At 39.7% G+C, this 25,027-nt stretch overlaps 1 protein-coding gene across 4 annotated transcripts in view; it reads left to right on the top strand.

Moving 5' to 3' along the window:
* The window catches only part of TSPAN8 (tetraspanin 8), a 98,953-nt gene that overhangs the window by 63,133 nt on the left and 10,793 nt on the right, over nt 1-25,027 (top strand). For 2 of the 4 annotated variants that reach the window (XM_039223662.1, XM_039223661.1), the window contains exons 2-7: nt 2,208-2,283; nt 4,010-4,181; nt 16,807-16,869; nt 21,171-21,308; nt 23,030-23,104; nt 23,202-23,309. In XM_039223662.1, the coding sequence (XP_039079593.1) occupies nt 4,122-4,181; nt 16,807-16,869; nt 21,171-21,308; nt 23,030-23,104; nt 23,202-23,309 (444 nt within the window). In that variant the 5' untranslated portion in view covers nt 2,208-2,283; nt 4,010-4,121. Of the gene's footprint in view, nt 1-2,207; nt 2,284-3,541; nt 3,558-4,009; nt 4,182-16,806; nt 16,870-21,170; nt 21,309-23,029; nt 23,105-23,201; nt 23,310-25,027 lie in introns of those variants that run through there. The other 2 variants (XM_039223663.1, XM_039223664.1) reach the window with 2 other exon arrangements.

Genomic DNA, 25,027 nt, shown 5'->3' with positions numbered 1-25,027 from the left:
ATTTTCTGTCTGTTCAGTGCCATATCGCCAGGGCTCAGAATATAGTAGCTGTTCAGTGAATATGTCAAATGAATGACTAAATGGCAGGTTATCTGAATATACTATCTAATTCATCTTTAAATAATAATAAAGAGCATCTGTTTAAACTCACACCATAGTGGGAAGATAACTTCCTCCTTCTATTTTTGTTTCTAAAATCTAGTTACCCAATATATTTGTATATACTATATAAAATCTCCATGAGGGCCAAAGTTTTTATCTTGTTTGTAAACGGCTCTATCTCCAGCACCTACAGTATTGTGCCTCGAACATAGTATGTATTCAAGACACTTGGTGAATGGGTTATTGGGTGTTTCTTACGGAGGGAAACATGGTATCATGGTGAAAATATGAACCTCCTATCTATGTCTGCTTTCTGGTCCATATCCCAAATGTAGGCCTGATTACCTTGATGACCAAGAGAAAATGCTGTATTTTATATAGGGTGTCTGATGGTCCGATTCATGCTATTTTCTCTACTCTGAACACAAGGAAACTCTTTCTCTCTTTTTCCTGCCAGAGTCCGCACACTGCTATCAAGACCTAGTTTACTATGACTGCCTTGTGGAGAATTTTCATGATTAACTGGATTTGAATCATCATCTCCTGTTGGTTACCCTGTAACTATGAGTCATAGTAATTGGCACAATGGCAGGATTAGGAAAACTTTATTTAGATTTATTAGACTTTTGTTCCGTTCTTTCCTTCACTTGTTGTTTCTTGTGATATCCTACTCTCCATTCCTTTCCTTCTTGGCCTCGCATTTTGTTGGGTCTAAGATTTATTATTGACTTTCTCCAACCCCTCCCTTCCCCACACTTCCCACTGTTAAATATCTGCTATAGAACAACTTCTCAAGATCTAAGGTGGTAACTGACTTATAATCATTGTATATAACTAAGAGATAGTTGATGGAAGTGGACAGAATAGTGATATGATCACCCTGAGACCTCATGTCAAGAGCTAATGAGCCCTGCCACTAGCCGGTTTTGTGACCTTGGGCTACTCAGTCTCTCTGGGCTTCACTTTCCTTTGTGTAAAATGTGGAGGTTTGTCTAGATCTGCATTTCAATTAAGTCAGTGTTGTAACATTGGTTCAAGATATGTCATTCAAAAATATTTTTCTGGGATCACATTCATTTGGGAATTGCTATGTATTTTGTCACCTGCTGGATTATCAGCAAGTTAGGGTTCTGACAAGTCCTGAAACAAATTATTTTCCTTTAGTTGATAATTGATTTTTTGGGAGGGGCGAGAGATAACTTGTTCGTAGTCCCCTAGAACTCTATCACATGGCACAGAAGGGTAAAATCCCAAGATACATTCCAGTCCTATGAAGTAATTTTGTGACTATGGAGCCTAAGAGTAGAGGCTGCCCAGGGAGGGAGGAACAGGAGAAAGTTCTGGGAGGTGGGTAGAGGCCAGTTTGCACTGTGCTATAAATGCCATTCTAAGAAATCTGAATTTTTTTCTGTAAGTTACAGGAAGCCATCCTTAGAATGTATTTTTTAATGTTTATTTATTTTTGACACACGCGCGCACACACACACACACACACACACACACACAGCGTGAGTGGGGGAGGGGCAGAGAGAGACACACAGAGAAGCAGGTTCCAGGCTCTGAGCTGTCAGCACAGAGCCTGACATGGGGCTCAAACCCACATTGTGAGATCCGTGACCTGAGCCGAAGTCAGACGCTCAACTAACTGAACCACCCAAGAGCCCCTAGAATGGTTTTGAACCAGGAGAATTACATAGTCAAGAAGTATTTATGAAAAGAATTATGGGAAGAAAAAGAGAAAAAATTCTGAAGTGTTAAGGCAGATAAGAAGGGGAAGAGACTGGGAGGGAAACTAATTTAAGATTCTAGTGGAATGGCCCAAGTATGAGATGATGACAGGTTGAATAATGACAGTAGCTAAAGGAAAGATGGAGGAACCAGATTTGAAGGAAACTGAGCAGCTCAGCGGACTTTGGGAAATGACTGGATATCAGGTAAGAAAGAAAGGAATACAAAGGGACTCCACAATATTTAGCTTGGGCAAGTATTGTGTGATCATAACATTTACCGGGATAGGAATTCAGAAGTGTGAACTCTTTCATACAGATTTCTAATTGGACGGGGGATTCTTTTACAAAGAGCATCCATTGATGTTTATGTTTCAGGGTTCCACAGTGATTTAACTAAGGATTATATTCTTTAGAAGGAGATTTTGAAAAGTCTATTCCAAATTGAAATTTGGTAAGTACTCAATACACTCGTCAACAAAATAGCATTTTTATCTATATATTTCTTTTGATTTTACCTCTAAATGATAATCATTTCTAGAATTCAAATCCATTCAGTTTTTCAGCTCAGTCAAAAATTCTTCTGAGGCGCCTGGGTGGCTCAGTCAGTTAAACATGCGACTTCAGCTCAGGTCATGATCTTGCAGTCCATGAGTTTGAGCCCTGCATCGGCTCTGTGCTGACAGCTCAGAGTCTGGAGCCTGCTTTGGATTCTGTGTCTCCCTCTCTCTCTGCCCCTCCCCTGCTCACTCTCTGTCTCTCTCTTTCAGCTATAGGTAATCCTATACACAATATTATCTCAGAAGTTTGTGAAATTATTTCTATTTTCTAGAAGAAACAGCATAGAACACCAACAATTTTAATAATTCTTTAAATATTAAGCCATTATTTTTGAGCTACTCCTAAACTTGGCCTTAGTACTAAGCATTATTGGTGCTAATACATTAAAAACACATTGTGTTTATAGTCAAGGAGTGGAATGATCTCAAAAGCACCTTTGTATGTCAGTGAAAAGTAGAAAAACATTCTCTTAACGAATCCATTTTTTTTACAAGCCCACACTTGCTTATTGTACAGAACTTAAATATTTAAAGGGGTATTTTCCCCCAACAACATTTTGAAGTATGGGGTTCTTTAGGAGGAAAAGAACTCCCTTTTAGATTCAGGATGTGAAAACTAGCATGACCCAAATTGTTTATACAAAAGCGGTCCACACCTCCCTGATTAGGTCAGAGCATTTTGCCTTTACCTGCAACAGCTGCCTTCTATTAGCACTAGAAAGAAATTGCACAATCTGTGGTCACTGAACTATAACCACCTTCTCATTTTGAATTTTTTTTTTTGTCTGAGAGGACCAGGAATCCAAAAACTGGGTTGGTGGAGAGGAACTGTTGCCAGGTGTAACTTATCATAGGAAGGAAAGTACAGTGCCTGCCTTCACAATAAACTGAGCTATCAGAATAGCTACACATTATAAAATGAACACAATGGGGTAGTCAGAGAATGACTCCTAAGCTTTTTATTCCTTTTACACTGTAAGAAATAAAGATAAAAACTGAATGGTCTTATGATAGGCAGGGCAATCTCTTCTTCCTCACTTCCTCTATCTATGAGTCATTCACAACAGCTCGGTGGACTTGTTTTGAAACAAGTTTAGAGGCTTTGCAAGGTGGTACCTGTAATGGTTGTTCCCACTCTTCTGGGGTTAAGGATAAAAGGTGACTACATGTAAGCCTTCAGATTTTTGCAGATTTCTCAATGCATTTGATTGCACCTGGAAGAAATTGTGCATTGTTGAGAAAATGCAATGCAAAAACGAATTGAGACACAATGCCCCTTTATCTCGAAGCAAAACTGATCTCACTTCCCTGAAGTGGAAATAGAGAGCAGGGAAGTCAAGTTGTGGTTTCTGAAATCCAACAACCTAGTATCAGCTGTGCCACTCTCTCTCCGACCCAGAGCCACTCCTTAACTTGATATCTGTTTACTTTAGAGGAGGCAGTTTGGGAGAAAGGATCATAAATATCCTGGCCCAGTGCCCCAGGAGCCATGACAAGCAAAAGAGCACACTCGCCTAGAGATAGCCCTTGTGATATTTAAATGTGTGGGTTAATTTTTTATCCACTCTAATAACCGGATTATTCCCCTGTCCCCCTCCTTTGCTTTCTATTTCTGCTCAGAAGCCGTGGGCACAGCAATCTCTGCAGACACATTCTTCCAGAGCATATTGCGGGACAATCCTCTAACCAACAGATACAGGCACAGCATCTGGATTCCTGATTCTTCTCCGACATGGCAGGTGTGAGTGGCTGTATAAAATATTCTATGTTTATCTTCAACTTCTTGTTCTGGGTAAGTGTTTTTTTTTTTTATTATCAATTTTATGCAAGCAAGGGGATTTTGATACAAATATCATAAATGAGAACAGACTCTGCACTAGAGAAATAGGAGGAGGAGGAAAATGTATTTTCCATTTGCTTGTTTGGATTTGTTTGTTCTTTCTTTGGTTATTTCAGTAATTGAAAATGAGCCAGCGACTCAAGAAAGTAGACTTCAGGATCTGTGATGATAAACATTTCATAAATGTTTTGATATTGTTGCAAAACAATCACAGAGGGAAAAAATACCCCTTAATTAAAGGACAACTATTCTTAGTTGTGTATCAGGCAGGCCTCCCTAGTTTTAAGGACCTTGTGGGAAAAATCTGGTCTGATTCCACCAGAGCCCAGCCCCTGAATTCTAATCTTTACATCTGGGTCTGAAACAGGTGAATGGTGGGTTGTCAGATGATAGACATGAGGAAGGGATCATTTTCAGAGACCCAAAGAAGAAACAGTGAGTCATAAAATAACTTGAGAAGGAAACAATAAAATTGTTTAATCATGGAAAAATTAAACTTAGTTACTATGTTTGTATCAACCACGGAAAGTTAGTATTTTGATTTTGATGTGTCATCACCCCACCTTTTAATTAACAGGGTAGGTATTTTAGCAGGTTCTTATGAGTTTTTTTTGAAAGCTTATTGACATAAGACAGCAAAGAAGTTGGTAAGTAGCATCAAATGTTAGAAAATGGAAAAATAAGATACGGAAGGCAAAAGGTAAAAGGCAGGCGGGGATGTTGGAAAATTGCCATGATCACTTGTGGTATATATATGGTACAATTAATGATTGTTCAGAAGTAAATCTTTGAAAATATCCCAAAGTCCTTAAATCAAAAAGTTATTTTGTATACTGAATTTAAAAATGGCTTATGCAGTATAACCAGGAGAGAATTCTGGTTTTGTTTTTTACATGGTTACATTTAGTAAATAGGCAGCTGGTATCTCTGTTGGTAAATTTCTGTACAATTAAAATAATGATGTACCTAATTAAACTCAACTACAGGAATAACTCTTATTGTCCACAATTACTTTCATTCAATGTCAGTTGCCCTAATGAGTACAGATGAAATATTGGTGAAGTAAGTAAATGAGAATATGAATAAATAAAATATAAAGATTTGTCCTTTTACTTCCTCTTTCCCCTAGAAAAATGGTCTGCTTTTGAGAATATTAAATGTAGGTCATGAACATATACCAGTTTTTTAAAGTTAGTCCGGCATAACTTTTTCCCTTGAAATATTTAAAATTGGTCAAACCTTGAGAGTAGAATAAAAAAAAAAAGGAATGCTTCCGTACTTTGATTGGCTTTGTTTGTAGCTTTTTGTTATGGAGAATTTTGAGCTATTCACAGACTAGAAAAGGATAATCAATCCATCACCCAACCCCAAAAGCCAGGCCCTCAAGGCAGTCCTTCTCTGTGCTCTCACCCACTTCCTCCACCCTATGTAAATTGAAGCGAATCCTAGCTATTTCACCTATAAATATTTTAAGATATATCTCTAAAAGAGAAATAGTTCTTTAAAAAATACAACCACAATGATAAAAATTTAATAAGAATTTCTTAATCGATCATCAAATATCCACCTAGGGTTTAGATTTTTAAGTGCTTCATACATATTCTTCTTTGAATCAGAATCTAAATAAGGTTCAGACATTGCGATTGGTTGATATATCCTTTATGTCCACTTTCATCTTTCGGTTCTCCTTCCGTCTTCCTCTCTTTTCTTTCCACCTTGAAATTGTATGTATTGGTGTGGTTGTTCCTCTTGTCACATTGCCCGTGGTCTGGAGGGTCTGGAGTTTGCTATTTACATACTCATGGTATATTTTATCAGGTTCCCCTGTCCTCTGTATTATTTCCAGTCTAGTGATTGCCTTTGTCACTTTGAAAAGATTCAGGTTGCTATCTGGGGAGGAGCGCAACTACTTTATAAGTGACATTTTGTTCTTTGCTCGGGAGGCACGGGCTCTCTGACCATGTCACATTTTGTGATGCTAGTTGCCACTGATGTGGAAGAACCCAAGAATCAGTCTATTAGGAGTTCCAAACTGGTGATATTCTACGTCTCTCACCTTTTCTTCATTTATTAGCTGGACTATTTTCAATAAAGAGAAATCAGAAATCATTTACTGGTTACTAGTAGTATCCAGTTTTTATTTAAAAAAAAAAAAAAGCCTGGGTGGGGGGAAGCAGCATAAAGGCTTCCTACTCTTCACTTAACAAAATGATGAGTTAATTTTCCAGGGTCATACAACAGTAATAAGCAAGTATTTCTGTAAGCAGCCTTATGATATAGTAGATTTAAACTCCATCACTATTCTCCTCTTTGTTGATGTGCAATTTATTTTATCTTTGACCATTGGGGAGCACCTTCAGGTTGACTCCTGAGACCTTTTGACATGATCTCAATAACATAACTTCTTCCCCATTTGGTATGACTAGACGTTCCAGGCTTACTTCCCTAGTTCCTGCGCTAGACCTGGAATCGGTATTTTCCTCCAAGAAGTCCTCATATTTGTTTGTAAAAAACTATGACCATTGTCTTTTTATGGTACACAATGTACACGGGCCATTTAAACAACCAAAATACAAATATGCTAATAAATGCAGGGCTCCTATTTTTATAAGATGTTCTAAAGTACCTGAGCTGGTAGCAATCTTCAAATTATGAAATCATCAAAATATATTTGTTGCATAAAAACAGCATACAAAATACCAATGGCTATTAGGAATACATCAGAGGTCAGTGTTTCATTAAATAGCTAATCAGAAATTTGAAATAGATCTGAATTTTAAACTGAAATGAAAAAGGCAGATTAGGAAAGGGACAGGCCATAGGTTCAGGATTACATACATGTAAGATTAGAGATCTGTACCATGCTGTACCCAGATATTGTCACTGCTTTCTTGGGGACCTCTGATTGCTTTATGGTTGCTATTATCTCTTTGTTTTGTGATAATGAAGACAAAGCCTTTCTGATGCATTATATTTCAGTTAGATATTTCTATTTTCCTGGGGTAAAAGGCCATGTTCTTTCCCTCAGCATGTTGGTATGACCTACAATCTTTATATGACATACCTTGAACTGAAGTCTTTGAGTGAGAACAATGGTGGTAAAGACCAATGATAACTTCTCAGCCAACAGGTGACATCAATATTTTTGTTCAAAATCTAGACAGCAGGAGTCTCTGAGGTTAGGGAATCACTGCTATTTTGATTCTCTCCTCTATACCCCAGCCCAGAGTTCTCAGTTGGAATTTTATGACTCTTCACAGGAAATTAGCAATTTGTCACATTCCTAATGTTTACTTAAGCAAAAATCTTAACGGTCCTACTGATGTGGTTTTCTTATAGATATCCATGGCTTTATGTTTTCAAATGCATTCTTTCTGGTGTAACTTACAAAACTAAGCCTTTGCAAAGTAGGGCCAGATGTTGAAATATCTCTGAGATATGCATATGGTCATGTAAGCTAAACATACCAGTTTCTTTTGTGAGAGAACTTGAGATATGCCACATAAATATGCAGCAATTTCCATTTGTCAGAATTAGCAATTAAAGAAGAAGCCCATGGAAGCAGAAATCATTCTTAATCACTGATGCTAGCATTTGATGCAAGTTACAGTGAATTGAAGGTGCCTTAGAGAATGGATACATTCCAAGTACAAAGTCTATTTCTCCAAGGCTTGTGTGCAAACAGATGAGCTGCCCACATTTTCTTGCACTCCTCTCAGATAAATCAGGCTGAAGAGTGTGGTAGATGCACGAGTGTGGTAGATGCGTGGGTGTGGTAGTTGTCCAGGTCAGCACCGGACACGGCCTTTGGCCCAGGGATGCAGCAGAAGTGCTGCCAGAAGCAGCGAGCTGTAGAGAGGCCAGCCCTGCATGCAGGAAAGCAGTGAAGTCACATTACCAATCCCGAACGAGGTAAGGTGAGAAGGAGGAGCTGGGCTGTAAAAGCCAAATGTATCAGGAACTGCAGGAAGCCAGTGCCTGGAGCAGTTTGAAGAGAGCATAAGGAAGTCAGAACTTGGAGAGAGTCCAGGAACAGAATTTTGATATTCCTCATTGTATTTTATGTGGTGCCTGGCTCTCTTGGCTGGCTGTGCTGAGAGCAATGAAGAGAGTTAAGGCAGACATAACTGAGATAGGGGAACCTTAAAAAATCAGGCCCAGGGGTCCCTGGGTAGCTCGGTCGGTTGAGCTTCTGGCTCTTGGTTTTAGCTCAGGTTGATCTCAGGGTCGTGGGATCGAGCCCGATGTTGGACTCCATGCTGAGTGTGGAGCCTGCTTATATTCTCTCTCTCTCTCTCTCTGTCTCTCTCTCTCTTTCTCCCTCTCCCCTCCCCATGCCTCTCTCCCCCTATGCCTCTCTCCCCCACTCATGTGCTCTCTCTCAAAAAAGAAACAAACAAAAAATCAGACCCAATTATATTACATTCTGTCAGTTGTTGAAATCTCTCAAGATAAAGACTTGACTATGGCTGGAATGTGTGAACTTTGTAAATAACAGTGGTTTCCTGACACTGCGTCAGTGTGGAATTATAACAATGACAGAAGATAGGGAAGCCCAGTGGTTGAGAGTTCAGACTGAACCTCACTCAGTTCCTTCATCACTAGCTGTGTGACCTAGGGGAAATCAGTTAATTTCTCTGTGCTTTAGAGTTCTCCATCTTTAAAACTGGCGATAGTAGTAGCATCTACTTCATGGACTTGCTAGGAAAGTCATTAATTGAGTTAATTGCATAGAAAAGAACTTAGAATAATGCAAAAGAAATGTTCAAGAAACAGACATTTCGACGAACGTCATATAGACATTTTTATGAGACAAAAATAAGAAATACTCTGTGTAGTGATAAATCAATTCCAATGTCAGATTTTGAAACAGAGAAGGAAATAAGATGGGACGAATTATGATGAGGGCAGAAATTCTCAATTACAAATTAGAGGAAGGGAAAGAAAGCATATTTTTGTAAACAGACTTGAGATTCAAATCCTGAATTCACTCTACATTGGTCGCTGGCCTGGAACATGTCCCTTGACTTTTCTGTGCCCCAGTCTCTGTATCAGTAAAATGAAGATGATCATTTTATCCAGCAGAGTTAATTGTGAAGATTAAATAAGATACTTTCTGAAAGCCTGTAACCAAGGACTCTCATGCAATAATAGTTCAACTAATGTAATTTTCCTCAATTCCAACCATTATATTGCTTTTTCATTTTAAGTATTAGAATCTGGTATGGTAACATTTTGTACGTAATTGGCTTTTAAAACTTATATATAATTTTAGCCCTATTCTGGTCTTCTTCTCACCGCAGGGGGCAAGGGACGTGCGGGGCTAGAGAACTATTTTCACTCTGAGCCTGGCCTCCACTTTGGGGTTTTGCGACCCCAAATCTCCTTGCCCCAATGGCTCCAAACCTGTTTCCAGGGTCTGCACAGGCCCTCCTCCTGAAGTGATCAAGGGGGAGCTGTTTGGCAGAACAGGAGCAGATGGTAACGGAGCTGGCTTGCGGGCGGAGGAATCTGCACTCCTTCCTGTCCTGACCCTAGACTACAGGGCATAAGCGGGATGAAGGCCGGGTCGGGGCTGACCCCCCCCCCCCCCCCCCCCCCCCCCCCCCCCCCCCGGTTGCAGACTCTGAGGAGTCAGAGAATTCTAAATGGAACCTTGTCCTCCAGGTCATTAAGTGGGCACACGTGTCAAGGTTGAAGATAGGAAACATTTTATATATGCCTATTACTGTGAAATCCAGATAGTCTATTACTTTGACTTCAACGTAGAGAGCCCTGGTCTGCGGGCCGTTTGTCCCCGGGGCCCTGCAGATGTCTGTTCACGTCTGCAGGTGTTGCTGCCGTGGCAGTTGTACTTTTGACACAAAGTGATAAAAACATCCCTGGATTTGCATCAGTTTTATGATTCAGAAACATTCGGATGCTAATCAAATGCTGAACATTCATCTCTCTTTACCTATTTTGAAGTTAGGTAAATTTTAGCGATTGTACGCTTTCAAGCAGCGAAGATAACCTGAAGCACGTTTGCTCAGACCCTATTTATGTCAGAAAGAAACGTGGTTGATTTCTTTCCCCTACATTTAGAGTTATTTGAGATTAGAATTTGCAGCGGTTGTACTGGGCGTTTGGCTTACTTCCTAGGTTTAGAAGATACCCATGACGGCGACTGTAGAGACACTTGGCTGTGCATTTAATACTCATTGTTACAATAAATATCAGACATCTGGTGCTGAAGATAGAAAGACCATGAAGGCAGAGCCTGCTAAGAATTGAAGATTTTAATTAACTCCCCTGGTTAGAGCATCAGAAAAGCAGTGTGTGAGTGGCAGGAGGCGGTGTCAGTAAATCAGAGCTGCATTAGGCCCTGCCTGCAGAGAGAATGCACAGCGACCTCTCTTCCAACAGGAAGTCTGAGAATTACCATGACCCACCTCGTTAAAGAGTGAGGCAAAGGGCAGACCCTACTCTCAATGAGTAATACAGCAGGCGAGGTCTCATCTTATTCAAGGATGAATAAAGGAAAATCTAGCCCAAGTCCCAAAATAAAGGACCTCAGAACAAATGACAGGGAATGTCCCTCCGAAATCTTAGAGGACAAGTGCACATCCCTGAAACACTCCAGCATCGTGGAAGAAGGATCTTCAAATCAGTCTCCACAGTGCAATGCCAGAAAATAATACCTCCCTGTGAAGCAGAGGATAGAGGCCATGAGAAACGAAAAACTTAACTGGAAAAGCATAGAATGGGAAGAAAAGGAAAATGGATGCAATAAAGAAATACTTCATGGAAACCCGATACGCAATGATAGAATTAAAATCCACTCCAGAAACTACATGAAGTGGAGACAGTGATATAGAATCCCAAATTGAGAAGCTCTCCCGGAGGAAAATCAAAAAGAGATAAATGAGGTGGAAGAAGATGATAGAACAGAAAATGGAAAACCAGCACAACTTGTATTCCTGAAGAAGAGGACACAATATATGGGAAACCAAAAATTTAATATAAAAAAATTCTCATAAGCAACTGTTGCACACTCTGCCTTATTTACCATAATGCATGAAACTAGGCTTTTCAATAAATGTTTAAGAGAAGAAGAAACTTGGGTGAAAATGAACAACTAAAATGTTAGTGCTGTCCTAAATGTTAGGGCTGTTGGGATACTCACCACCTGTATTCGTGGCGTCTAGTGTTGCCGGATTACAATAAATTACCGGGTTACTATAAAAACAAATCTTGTAGTTTTCATGTTATCCATTTGGATATGTTCTTATTCTTCTTAATTCTTTTTATGTTTATTTTTGAGAGAGAGAGAGAGAGAGAGACACGGAGTTTGAGTGTTTGAGTGTGGGAGGGGCAGGGAGAGAGGGAGACACAGAATCTGAAGCAGGCTCCAGGGCTCAGAGGTGTCAGCACAGAGCCCAAAGCGGGGCTCGAACTCACAAATCGCAAGATCATGACCTGAGCCTAAGTCAGACACTGAACGGACTGAGCCACCCAGGCGCCCCTGGATATGTTCTTATTCTTTCCTAAAGTTTTAGGAAGCTTTCCCCTATGCTTATCTAAAAAGTGGCCTTTCTGGACCAATAAGGATATAGCTCACAATCCACACTTCCTCCTAGCATGGTGCTATGCACTTCCTTCCACGTTCAACACTCTTCACATACAGTGTGATAAAATCAAAAGATAGAATTGAGGGGTGCCTGGGTGGCTGAGTTGGCTGAGAGTGTGCCTCTTAATTTTGGCTCAGGTCATGATCTCACGGCTGGTGAGATCAAGCCCTGCATTAGGCTCTGTGCTGTTAGCTGCTTGGGATTTTTTCTCTCTCTGCCCTCCCCGTCCTCAAAATAAATAAATAAACTTTAAAAAAAGATAGAATTGAGAGGGAGGGAGTAGGGATGGTTGGCGGACACAGTATCAGAGAAGAGGACAAATCAGCTTTTTCTGTGCCATTTACCTTTGCCCTGGATGGTGCTTCCATTTTTCCTCTTGGCATTCTGTAGTTTTCAGTTTCTTCCCTGTCTCAGTCTGCTTGGGTTGCCATAACAAAATACCACGGACTTGGTGGGTTAAACAACAGAAATTTATTTTCTCGCAGTTCTGGGAGCTAGACGTCCAAGATCAAGGCGCCAGCCAGTTTGATTTCTGGTGAGAGCTCTCTTCCTGGCTTTCGGAGGATTGCCTTCTTGCTGTGTCCTCGCATGGTTTTCCCTCCATGCATCTGTGCCGAGAGAAAGCAAGAGACACAGAGATAGAGACAAAGAGATCTCTTCCTCTTGTTATGAGGTCACCTGCCATCTCAGATTAGGACCCCATTAAACATCAATTAACCTCCTAAAAGCCCTACCTCAAAATACAGGGTAGGGCTTTAATATGTACATTTGGGGGGGATATGATTCAGTCCATAGCATGCTCATGCGCAAACATCAGAATTATTACCTAATTCTTTAGAATGCTGGCTCAGACAAAATGCATCCTAATTCCATAAAAAGAAAGAGGTTTTATGAGAGCTCAGTGGCAACCACAATGATCTTCCTTCAAAAAGAAGCCGGAAGGTGGGCTCTGGAGAGAAGTAGGCCTGTTCAGCTGCGTCCACGGTCAGCTGGCTCGGAGGCCCAGAATATCATCTCATTTCCTTTACAACATGATCAACAGAAAGTAGGACAGAGCTAGATACTTATTTCTTAATTTATACCCTCAATTATTTAAACAGCATAAGAAGGCTGGGGACAAACACCCAAAGCCAGACTGGAAAAAGGCTCAAAGAACCAACCATTATGGTAGCCAGTGCTGTGACAATTAGGATAAAATAGGTTAAAGTCAATCATGACTTTAGAATGATTATTCTTTGTTTTTTTAAAGTTTATTTATTTTTTGAGAGGAGAGCGAGTGGGGGAGGAGCAGGGAGAGAGGGAGAGAGAGAGAATCCCAAACAGCTTCCGGACCGACAGTATAGAGCTGGACACAGGGCTCAAAGTCACAAACTGTGAGATCATGACCTGAGCTACCCAGGCGCCCCTTGAATGATTATTCTTGATAGAAAATCAATTTACTTTTAAAGCCGGTCAGTATAAAATTTAACACTTTTATATTATGAAGACTAATTTTTACACATAAATTTTTTCAGTAAGATGAGAATGGCATGTTCTAAATGTTCGTTTCTTTTGTTTTTAAGAGGAAGTTTGAAGAAAAGATAGATAGGGATGGAAATGATAGTTTGTCCAACTTTAAGCCTTTTAAGAAAATTTATCTAATTGTAAAGATTGAAATTGGGTGAACTGTTCTTGACTTCTGAAATAATTGAATGTTCTTTCTTTTTCTTTTTAAAAATACTTAATTTGGGGGGGCGCCTGGGTGGCTCAGTTGGTTAACCGTCCAACTTCAGCTCAGGTCATGATCTGACCGTTCAGTTCATGAGTTTGAGCCCTGAGTTGGGCCCTGTACTGACCGCTCCAAGCATGGAGCCTGCTTCAGATTCTGTGTCTCCTTTCTTTGCCTCTATCCTGCTTGTGCCCTTTCTCTTAAAAAAATAAAAACAAACATTAAAAAATACTTAATTTTTTAGAGCAGTTTTAGGTTACAGCCAGATGGAGAGGAAGGTACAATAATTTCCCATATACCCTACCCTCACACATGCACAGCCAACCCTGTTATCAATATCACTCACCAGAGCAGCGCATGTGTTAGAATTGATGAACGGCCATGGAAACATCATAACCGCCCAAAGATCATAGTTTTCATTAGGGTTCTCTCTTGGTTTTATACACTCTACGGGTTTGGATAAATATATAATGACCATGGTATGTATCCATAATTATAATATTTTATAGAGTATTTTTATTGCCTTAAAAATAATCTGTGCTCTACCTCTGCATTCTGCACCCCACCCCCAGCAAATCCCAATCTTTTAACTGTCTCTATAGTTGTGCCTTTTTCAGATAATCACAAAGTCCAAATCATGCTGTATGTAGCCTTTTCAGATTGGTTTCTTTTATTTAGTAATATGCATGTAAGCTTCTTCCATGTCTTTTCATGGTATGATAGCTTCTATTTTTTTAGTCTATTCAGACTATGCTTCCTTGTCTGGAGGTACCACAGATTATTTACTCACTTGTTCCCCTACTGGAAGACATCTTGGTTGCTTCCAAGTAGTAGCAATGGGAAAAAGCTGCTCTAAACATCCTTGTGCAGGTTTTTGTGTGGATAAATACCAAGGAGCATGATTGTTGGATCATAGAGTAAGTGTGTTTGGTTTGGTAAGAGACTGCCCAACCGTCTTCAAGGGTGGTTGTAACTTTTTGCATTTCCACCAGCATTGCATGTGACAGTTCCTGTCGCTCCACATTTTTACCAGCATTTCAGATTTTGGCCATTTCAACAGATGTGCTAATTAGTGTCTCGTTTTGATACACCTTCTTTTAAAGTGAATGTTACGGATGACTTTTGGTGATGGAAAAAGATTAAAAGTTATCATCTGAGGGGAAAATAGAGTTGATTTTGTAAGATTTCTCAGTAATTTGGTATCTAAAAGCATTCAAAGAGTAAACTAAAAAGTCACACAGAAACAAGCAAAAAAGTTAAGAGTTTAAAAAACCACAGTCTTAGTCACTAGGATCTCCTACAATTTTCTCATTGATAGTCTCATAAATAAATATCACACAAGGATAATAATCAGAATACTTACATGGAAAATTAATACTATTTTCAGTTAAGCTAAAAGCCAGAGCAACTATTAAGGCAATTAATGTAAATCTACTTGAGAAGAAAAGAAAGAAAATATCAATGAACAAATTGAATAACAAAAATCCAACTGCTTTAAATTACTGAAAACCTCTGAGGGTCTCATTATCAATCAACATAAATTTTTATAGACTTATTAATGCAGAACTGCTAAAATGAGCATTTATCTGCATCTGCAAGGGAAATTAGGATTTGGAAAGGGGGAGAAAAAATGAGGGTTTTCAGGCTCTAAGGCTGTCTTTTCAACGGTTTGTATTTTATAGCCTGTGCAAGGGTGTGCCTACAAGACCATTAAATTGTATAGGTTATTCGGTGATTTGAGAAAGAGCTTTGGTTTTCCACCACGGTCATTATTTTGTAAGAGTTGAAGCATGTGGTAGGGAAGGATTGGATGGGGAGCGGTGCTGGGTTTTCAGGATGCGACTGTTATCTTGCAGGATTCCAGCTTCTTGACCTGAAAGGGAGTGTTTGAACCCAGATGATGTTTTTCGAGATCTTTTAGGGAACACAGATATTCTGTGCTTATTCAGCTGCTCACGGTATGCCCTATTCCCAAACAGAGCCTTTGATTCTGTTTCCACGGCAGACTTCATGAGAAGCCATGAAAAGTGAAACTGCTGGGGGCGCCTGGGTGGCTCACTTGGTTAGGTGGCTGACTTCAGCTCAGGTCATGATCTCTACAGCTTGAGAGTTCAAGCCCCACATCTGACAGCTGGGAGCCTGCTTCAGATTCTGTGTCTCCTTCTCTCTCTGCCCCTCCTCCTGCTCGTGCGGTTTCTCTGTCCTTCAAAAGCGAATAAGCATTAAGAACATTGTTTTTCAAAAGTGAAACTGCTGTTTTAACATTCGAGGCATATGGCTCAACGGGGCACAAAAGCAATGATACTACAAGGTCACCGGGCTTCAGAGGAGTCAGGCATTTCTGTCAGAGCACCACACGGCCGGAGTAGTCAAGAAAATCTTGCAAGGCCTGCTGTGTCCGCTGTTACCAAGCTTGTTCTCAACATCTCTATTTAATAATAGATCTTTGATTTTTTTTTTTTTGAGGCTGCAACATATATATCTGAAACCGAAAAAAAAAAAAACAACAAAAAAAAAACCAAACGAAACTTTGAAAGACACAAGGGTTTTCTTTACCCAAAAGCAAAATGTGTTTCACATTTTATGTGTTGGCTTTGGTCCAAATTAAATAATCTGGTAAAGTCATTAAATGCATTTAAGAGTTTAAGTACTGTCGCTCATTGTTCTTCCTCTCTGGGTAAGCTTTACAACCCAAAAAACGCTTATTTTTAAAAGAGTTTATTTGGGTACAAAAAGTGTTGTAAACCCTGTTGCTTACCTGCAGACTTTGTCAGAGGTACTATGGTTCCCCATCTATCCCGATTTCTTGCTTCTGGAATCTTGAAGGAATGTTTGATAATTGGTTATCTTCTTCCTTTTTGGTCCAAGACAACTTCTCAGAGACAAACCCAGGGCTCCAGTAAGGCTATTTTGCCTTTGAGCTATTGTGACTTATCGTTCATATATTACAATCTACCAAAAACAGAGTTCAAATTGAAACATGAAAAATCATTTTTCCCCTCGCCTGTGATGGTGATGACTTCTGGTCTGTAGACCCATGAATGGATCATGGACAAGAAACAGAATTATTCTTATCAAACTTACCAATTACAGCAGAACGTTTTAGCAATTACCTGCATGTGAATATGCCAGATTTTCTTTTAGGTGGTAATATGTAATTAGAGATAAACCATTTTAACCGGAAGGCTGGGGATGTGTTCAATCAGAGTTCCAGTTTGCCTTGGTAGTCTGCTAACATTTTTTTTTTTTCTTTCTACAGCTCTGTGGCATCTTGATCCTGGCAATAGCGATTTGGGTACGAGTAAGCAAAGATGGTCAAGAGGTAAATAAAGAGATACAAGCTTCCCTGTTTCCAGAGTAGTTTAATTTATTTTATAATGATGACAGTAATGACAACAATAATATAAATATTTCTGTAGCATTTTCCTTAATTGCCTCATGTAGTCATTTGTGCTGCTTTGTGATTTTATCATTTAATTCATTTCAGTTAATCAAAGTCACTCACTGTGTGCCTGGCACTGTGCTAGGCATGTATCAATCCTTTTGGAGAATGGAGAGGTGTGATTCCAAAGATAGGGAGCTTGCTATCAAAATGGAGGTTGAAGGGACCAAAATGGAAATCAGGCTCCTTCATTATTTGCATAAGGCCAGCCTGAAGTGTAGCTGTACAGACTACCGTTCATCCTCACCAAAAACAATTTTTGCAATATGAGGTATTGACAATCATTTGGCTGATTCCAAGGTGGGAGGTTGGTCCAAAAGTAAAGGAGGGGAGAAGTTCTCTTGGAGAAGAAGAATCTGAATCTGTGTTTTCAAGGCAACAAGGTGCAAGGATGGTTGGTAATTACCTGCATCGACTGGCATTGAGGGTAACTCCCTATAACAGTAAGAGGCTGGTCACGCTAGTGTAACTCAGCAGTTGGCTGGGGGTGTCCAACTTCTTGCTCTCTACAGAAGACTGGCATGAGCCCCTTTCCTTCACCATGCACCATTCCACGCCCTGTGGCAGAGCGCTTACCGAGATCTCCACAGGTCTGGAGGAAGTTTAGTTCATAGAGTTGATTCTGGCTCCCGTCTTTTGATTAGGTGTGTGCTCTTTCTGCTCCATACCACACACCCAATTGTGAAGGTGGAAAGAGAGTGTGTGGGAGTAAGGCGGAAGGTGCATAGGGCTGTTCTCTTGGTTTTACCCAACTTAACACCTGGCATCATTTCCTGGCTTTCTTGCTCCCGGTTTGCTCTCTCCCTTCTTCTCAAGGACTCTCCACTCCCTTCCAAATTCCTAAATTATTGTTCTTGACCGTCTGCACGGTAGTCCCCTTATTCTTTGTTGTCTGGGCTCTTGCCACTTTTCAGGATCACATCTTCTACTGCCAGCACCTTTTCAAGGTATTTATTTGCCCAAATAAAGTTTCTTGCTGTAAGAGAAATTTTTTTTTTTTTTTTTGCTGTAAGAGAAATTTTGATTCTTATTTGGTAATTATTAAAATATATTAAGCCAGCAATTAAAGTAATATATTTTCTGTAAAAATGTATTAAAGCATAATGAAGCTGAATGCCTTTGGAGACAGCCTTGATGTAAGAAAGACTGAAAACAAATTAACATCTGTTCTGATTCCTTTTCTAAACTGGGTGACTTTTCTGCCCCTCCCTCCAACCTCCCTCCCCTCCTCCTGTCTTTCGTTCTCTGTTTTCTCTTTTTAAAATTTGCTTTCTTCCCTTAGAGAACCCAAGGAATCAGTGACAGTTAGCTGCTTCCTCATTCTGTGCCTACTCATGGTGAAGAAATTGGGTGGAGGACAGGTGTAGCAACTAGTTGGCAATACCCTAGTCCATCCTGACTTCACGTACTGTTTTATACTGGTAAACGTTAACTGTGGCTTCCTGGTGGCTTTGGGCGATGGGTTACTCTAGAAGGGTATTTGAAGATGCCCTGAATCTCTGCTATCTAGAAGTGGATGTCTGACTTTCAAACTCATAATTAAGCACAGAGATTAAACAGCCACCTATTGAGAGGGTGCTTTGGCCTTTTTAAGATATGTGTGCAGCCTGTATTTTATTTATTTTATTTTATTTCTGGTTGATATAGGAACATTTTCTTTCCCCCAAGTGCTTCTGGTAAACAAATTTGGTGTTTAGTCTGTTAATAAATTCCACACATTGAATGTATTAAGAGAAAAATTGCTGTCCTTGAGAGGGTGAGACTCCACGTCTGGGGACACGAATGGATTACTAGAGCCAAACAGCATCTTCAGTTACATGTTTACTCTGTGATCTGTCAGCCTCCAACACTGAATGAAAGTCCGTATCTGCCAGGACAACATAACCAGCTTGACTTCTGTGAAACTGGCTTGATTTACCTTTATCTGAAATCAGTGACTCTGATTTCTCTCTCAGAAGCCTTAAGTTTTTCCTGCAGAGGCTACGACGTTCTAGTGATGGTGATTTGATGGTGAAGGGGTAGAGTGGATTTCTTCATGTGGGTTTTTCTTTTCCTTTTTCTTTCTTTCTTACTCTTTTTTTTGACATTATCTATCTTGACCCAGATGTCATACATGTTTATTAACAAAACTGATTTCTTAGTCCCAATAAGAACAAGCAAGCAAACAAAAATCAAACGAACAACAATAACAACAAAAAACTAAAAAAAAACAAATCTTTGGGACAGAACCAAGCTTTCTAAGTATGTAAGCTGAAACGTTGTCTGTAAGCATAGATTCTTAGAGACAAAGGAGAACTTAAGTACCACAGAGGCTGACCCAATTTCCTTTATAAATGGGAAATTGGGGCCCAGCAGGGTTAGTTGACTATTCCAGGGTTAATAACTTAGTTGTATACAAGGACCCTGACTAGATCACAAATCTTAGTTTGAATGCTTTTGCAATTTCAGCACATTCCTTTCTACTGATTATTGAATGAAGCTTTCCTCTAAGCTATGAGTTGATTTTTAAAGTCTTTAAAAATGTACATATCATTATCAGTAGTTTTTTTGTTGTTGTTTTTGTTTTGTATTTCCTGTTAAGGGAGTTGACTTACATCCTGGGCAACAGATTCTAGGAGGCAGAGTCTCTGAGTTAGTCTAATAATTAGTACTCCTCCTAGAAATAGCCCGGTAGATAGAGATCATACAAGACGATGGGCTACATGTAGCACTCATGTATAACACAGGCACAAATCTTCACTTTTCGATTGTGATATATCTGGAGAACAAGTGGTAGATTGTGCTAGGTATGATTAAGGTGATGAAGAAGAGTGTGTGTGTTGCTGGAGAGAAGAACTGAATTACACAGGATGGGTAGCTCAAGCCAACATAAAGAGCTCTAGGATGTTTTCCTCAATATCCCATTACTTAACAGGCAAAATAAAGAGTTTCTAGAAGACTCTACCAACTATACTTTCTGGGAACAAGGAGATAGAATTATATGGAATATCCAGAACTATACTTATTTTCTTGTTTTTTTTTTTAAAGCTTTTATAAAAAAGTTTATTTTGAGAGAGAGAGAGAGAGAGAGAGAGAGGGAACGCACACCAGTGGGGGAGGGGCAGAGAGAGGGATGGAGAGAATCCTAAGCAGGCTCTGTGCTACCAACTGCGGAGCCCAAAGTGAGCTCGAACTCATGAATTTTAACATGATGATCTAACCCAAAAGCAAGGGTCAGACGCTTAACTGACTGAGCCACCACAGCGACCCTGTTTTCTTAGTTTAAATATTTTTGTTTGGGGGTGCCTGGGTGGCTCAGTTGGTTAAGCGTCCGACTTCCGCTCAGGTTGTGATCTCACGGTTTGCGGGTTTGAGCCCCACGTAGGGCTCTGTGCTGACAGCTAGCTCAGAGCCTGGACCCTGTTTCAGATTCTGTGTCTCCCTCTCTCTCTGACTCTCCCCTGTTCACGCTGTCTTTATCTCAGAAATTTTTAAAAAAATGTTTTTGTTTGTTTTGGCAATGTATAGACCTGTGTAATCACTATTGTAGTCAATATGCAAAGCATTTTTATAAACCTATAAATGTTCACACATATCCCTTTGCGGTCAGTTTCCTCTTTCTTTCCTTCCTTGCTCAAAGTCAAGCACTGCTGTGATATCTGAGTTACCTATTCTTGGATGTCATATAAATGAAATCATATAGTAATCACTCCTTTGAATGTGGCTTATTTAGCTCATCATAATGTTTTTTGAAATTCATTCATATTGTCATGTCTGTCAGTAGTTTGAGGAATTTGTCTTTTTAATTTAGATAGTTAAATTGGTATAAAAATGCATGCTTTACAATGCTACTCTTACATATAAAACACAAAATAGGCAAACCAAAGATCACATCATGGGTGAAAGTTCTTGTCCTAAGCTTTTAAAAATAATTGGTATTTTAGAAGCCTATTATATTTCTTCCATACCACATTCAATAGATCATCTTAGAAAAATATAAGTTGGAAATGTTATTCAGATAAGTAACACCTTGATAGAGTGTAAGCTCCTCAAAGGCAGGGGGTTTTGCTTGTTTAGATCACCGAGGTATCTCAAGGTCCTAGAATGGGGGCAGGCACATACTAAGTACCCGATGGATATTTGTTGAAAAACAAACACCAAAGAAAGGGATTTTTTGTCATTAATCTCTTTTTTATTTTCAGATTCTCAGCTCTGGGGATTCTAGCACTAACCCCTATGTTGCTGTGAATATCTTGATTGCTGTGGGTTCTATCATCATGATTCTGGGTTTCCTGGGATGCTGTGGTGCCGTGAGAGAAAGTCGCTGCATGCTTCTTTTGGTGAGTTCTCCAGACAGATCTAAATACCTGACCTTCAGACTTGTGAGCATTATCTCCCATCCCTGTTGTCTGTCAAAAGGACTTGCCAAGATTGGCAAAACTTTAACTTTTGTTTAGAGTGTTACATAGAGACTAATATTTTTCACTTAGAGGTACCCTGAGAAATGTCATCCATTTCATTCATCCATTTATTTATTCATTCATTCATTCGCTCTTACTGAGTACGTGCTGTGTGCCAGATACTGTGCTAAGAGATACATAGACTTAAAGACAATTAGAAACCATTAGGGAAGACTGACACCCAAATTAGTAGCTACAAGTGTGAATGGTCCGAGGAGAAGAGGGCAAGAGGAGAGGAGAGAATTTTCAAGCTAGAAGCAGAAGGGAATAATGTGGCTGTGTGGGTGAGGGTGTGATGGGCTTTCCAGGGAGAGAGCCTGGCAGTACAATGTGGGCACATTTAGGGAATTACAAGGCCTTGGGTATGGCTGGAGCGTGGCAGACAGAGGCTGCTCTCAGTAAATGATGGGAGATGGGTCTGCATGTGGACGACGCCAAATCATATCCCATGCTAACAAAATTATAAGGGAATGTGGTAATCAGATTTGTCACTTAGAAGGCTTCAACGAGGATGGATTGGGTTGGGATAACCCACAGATATTGACTTTTAGCATGTACGATAGGATAATAAACGGGTGTAGAAAAATATTAGATAAAGACCAAGAGGTAGTTTTTAGATAAAATGTAACATTAGAGTTTGCAGAGCTCATTTAAGCTTGTTTCTCTAACAAAATAAGTATTGTGTCTGTCCCTGAAAAGATATTTTTTTAACTGTTTGTTTATTAGGAGGGAAGGTAGAGACAGAGCTTTAGCAGGACATTAATAGTATTCCTAGCAGTTGTTTTTTGATCCATAAGGTCTTATTTGTAGTTTGGGGAATTTAATTACTCGAGGAGCTTGTTTTAAAAGGAGAAAACCGGGGCGCCTGGGTGGCTTAGTCGGTTAAGCGTCCGACTTTCGCTTAGGTCATGATCTCGTGGTTCGTGGGTTCGAGCCCCGCGTCGGGCTCTGTGCTGACTGCCAGCTCAGAGCCTGGAGCCTGTTTCAGTCTGTGACTCCCTCTCTCTCTGACCCTCCCCTGCTCACGCTGTCTCTCTCTCTCTCCTAGAAATAAATAAAAAAATATTTAAAAAAAATAAAAATAATAAAATAAAATAAAAGGAGAAAACCTACTTTGTGGGCTGCATTCCTTAAAGTTATGATTCAGAACATGTGAGACAGGTTTTAGGAGTCTACATGTATCACAAGACCCCAGGTGATTCTGCCAGGGGTAGCAAACTTGTTTTGAAGTCACTTCTGGAATTTGCTTTAAAGTTTGTGTTTGATGAGGAAAGATCAGGAGAAAGGTAATACACAAGCAATTGCATTTAAGTTTTCAAACTTCCCTCCACTCAACATCACACGGATGTCTATGATCCTACCCCTATGTTTTTGTTTTAAACACTTGGCTTGATTCGTGTCTGAAGCAGACATTTCTGACCACTAATGGCCCCAAAATGGGCTTTTTGAGGCAAAGGGTAGAATAGATGAAGAACACGGTTATTATTCCAACTGTAATATGACCCTGGCTGGAGAAGGAGGCACCTTGCCCAAATGTCCCAAGATGCTACTGAATGCCCTAGAGATAATACGTGTTCCATTTCTTTCTTTCTTTTTTCCAGTTCTTCATAGGCTTGCTTTTGATCCTGCTACTGCAGGTGGCAGCAGGTGTCTTAGGAGCTACTTTCAAATCCGAGGTGCGTACACATGACATTTGATTATCTTGGAAAAGTCTGAAAAATCAAAATACTACTTTCTGGCATGAATAATTTAACAACGCTTTTCAATTTTCAGTCCGAGCGCGTGCTGAATGAGACGCTCTATGAAAATATAAAGCTTTTGAGCGCAGCAGATAATGATGCCAAAGCATTCCAGAAAGCCCTGGCTGAATTTCAAGAAGAGGTAATTAGAATTTGTACGTCATCTGGGGAGTTGGGCATAGGTTTCATGTTTTCCTAATTTAACGATATTCTTCAACATTACAGCATGTCTCCATTTTGCAGATTTTGACTGCTTATTCCATCACTCTGCAATAAGAAAAATCCAAGAATATTTCTAACTCTGTTTCCAGTTTCCTATGAGGTTTTGAAGCAGTTTAGAAGGACAGAGATGAAGAGGAAATGTTTATGACCAATTAAGCCTCAGTTGGGCCAAATCAATAGTTGTTTTCATATTTATCATTTAGTAGGATAGTATGTTTGGAGCATCTGGAGAGTCTCTCTCTCCTTCTCTCTCTCTCTCTCTCTCTGCCTCCATGTCTGCCTCCGTGTCTGCCCTTTCTGTCATAAAATAATTGTAGCTACCATTTATTGCTATTTATTGTTATTAGACTTTAGCTTCAGTAGCTTATTTCATTCTTATGACAACTCTTCGAGATGGATAATATTATCTTTATTATTCCTATTTTACAGATAAGTAGGTTAGGGCTTAGAGAGGTCTGACAGCTAACAAGTAATGGGATTGGAATTTGAACTCAGCTATGTGACTAGTTAATTTTTTTAATTGGCATACCAGCCCCTCCTTTATTTGGTTATTGAAACAGTCTAGTCCAGCGAGGTTTGTCTATTCAGGGTCCCTTACACAATTCTGCCTTCCTGACTCAGGCTCATTCCCTACCCTATCTTAGAAAGTACTTATTACTTTTCTCTTTCTTTCCAAATACGACATGTGCTTTAAGCTGTGACTAAAAAATTATTTACTCTGCAAAACCCCTAATCACACCTTCTTTGTTCAGAATGCCAATCATAGTAGCTACATGGAACATTCATTTCACATATAGAAATGCTCACAGAATCTTAGAGGAGAGCTAGTCGTTTAGGCATGTGACTTGACGTGATTCATTTAATGTGATCCATTGATTGGAATATTTTATATTTATATTGATCTAGTCTCTCATTAAATATTGAAGAATTGAAACTGCATAGATTTTTGCCATCCCATCCCGTTTATGTCCACGTCTGATGATTAGCATGTTCTTTCTTAATTTGAAACAAAATTTACTTCTTTGGGATTTACATCATCCAGTTCTTCTGGAGTTTTAGAGGGAAGAGAAAATCTACTGATGATTCAGCACATTGTAATATCTTCTTTGACAATAGTTATTCTATGACATCTAAAAAGCTTTGCTTTTCAAGTTGAAACATCCTTAGTTTCTTGAACTATTTATCAGCTGACTTTTTTTTTTCCCAGAGCATTCCCCACTTCCTGTTTGAATAGACTCCAGCTTGTAAAAATTCTGCTGAAAGCATCACTTCCAAGAGCTGAAATGTGATAGGAGTCAGTCCCTGATTCACTTCCTCTGTGTTATGCTTTTCCCAGTTTCCCTGTAGCTGCATTTCTTTTTTTTTCTTTTTCTTTTTTTAAATTTTTAAATTTTTTTTTACAAATAGTTTATTACCAAATTAGTTTCCACATAATACCCAGTGCTCATCCCCACGAGTGCCCTCCTCCATGCCCATCCCACCTCCCCCCCCATCCATCAGTCCTCAGTTTTTGTCAGCATTCAAGAGTCTCTCATGGTTTGCCTCTCTCCCTTTCCCCCACCATTTCCGCCCTTCTTCTCCCCCTTGTTCCTCCGTCAAGTTCCTCCTAATCCTCCTATACGTGCAAACATATGATAT

This window comes from Hyaena hyaena, unplaced genomic scaffold, assembly GCF_003009895.1.
Source record: "Hyaena hyaena isolate Hyena2069 unplaced genomic scaffold, ASM300989v1 scaffold_1422, whole genome shotgun sequence".
NCBI classification, from domain to species: domain Eukaryota; kingdom Metazoa; phylum Chordata; class Mammalia; order Carnivora; family Hyaenidae; genus Hyaena; species Hyaena hyaena.
This window is presented reverse-complemented; position numbering and strand designations above follow the sequence as displayed.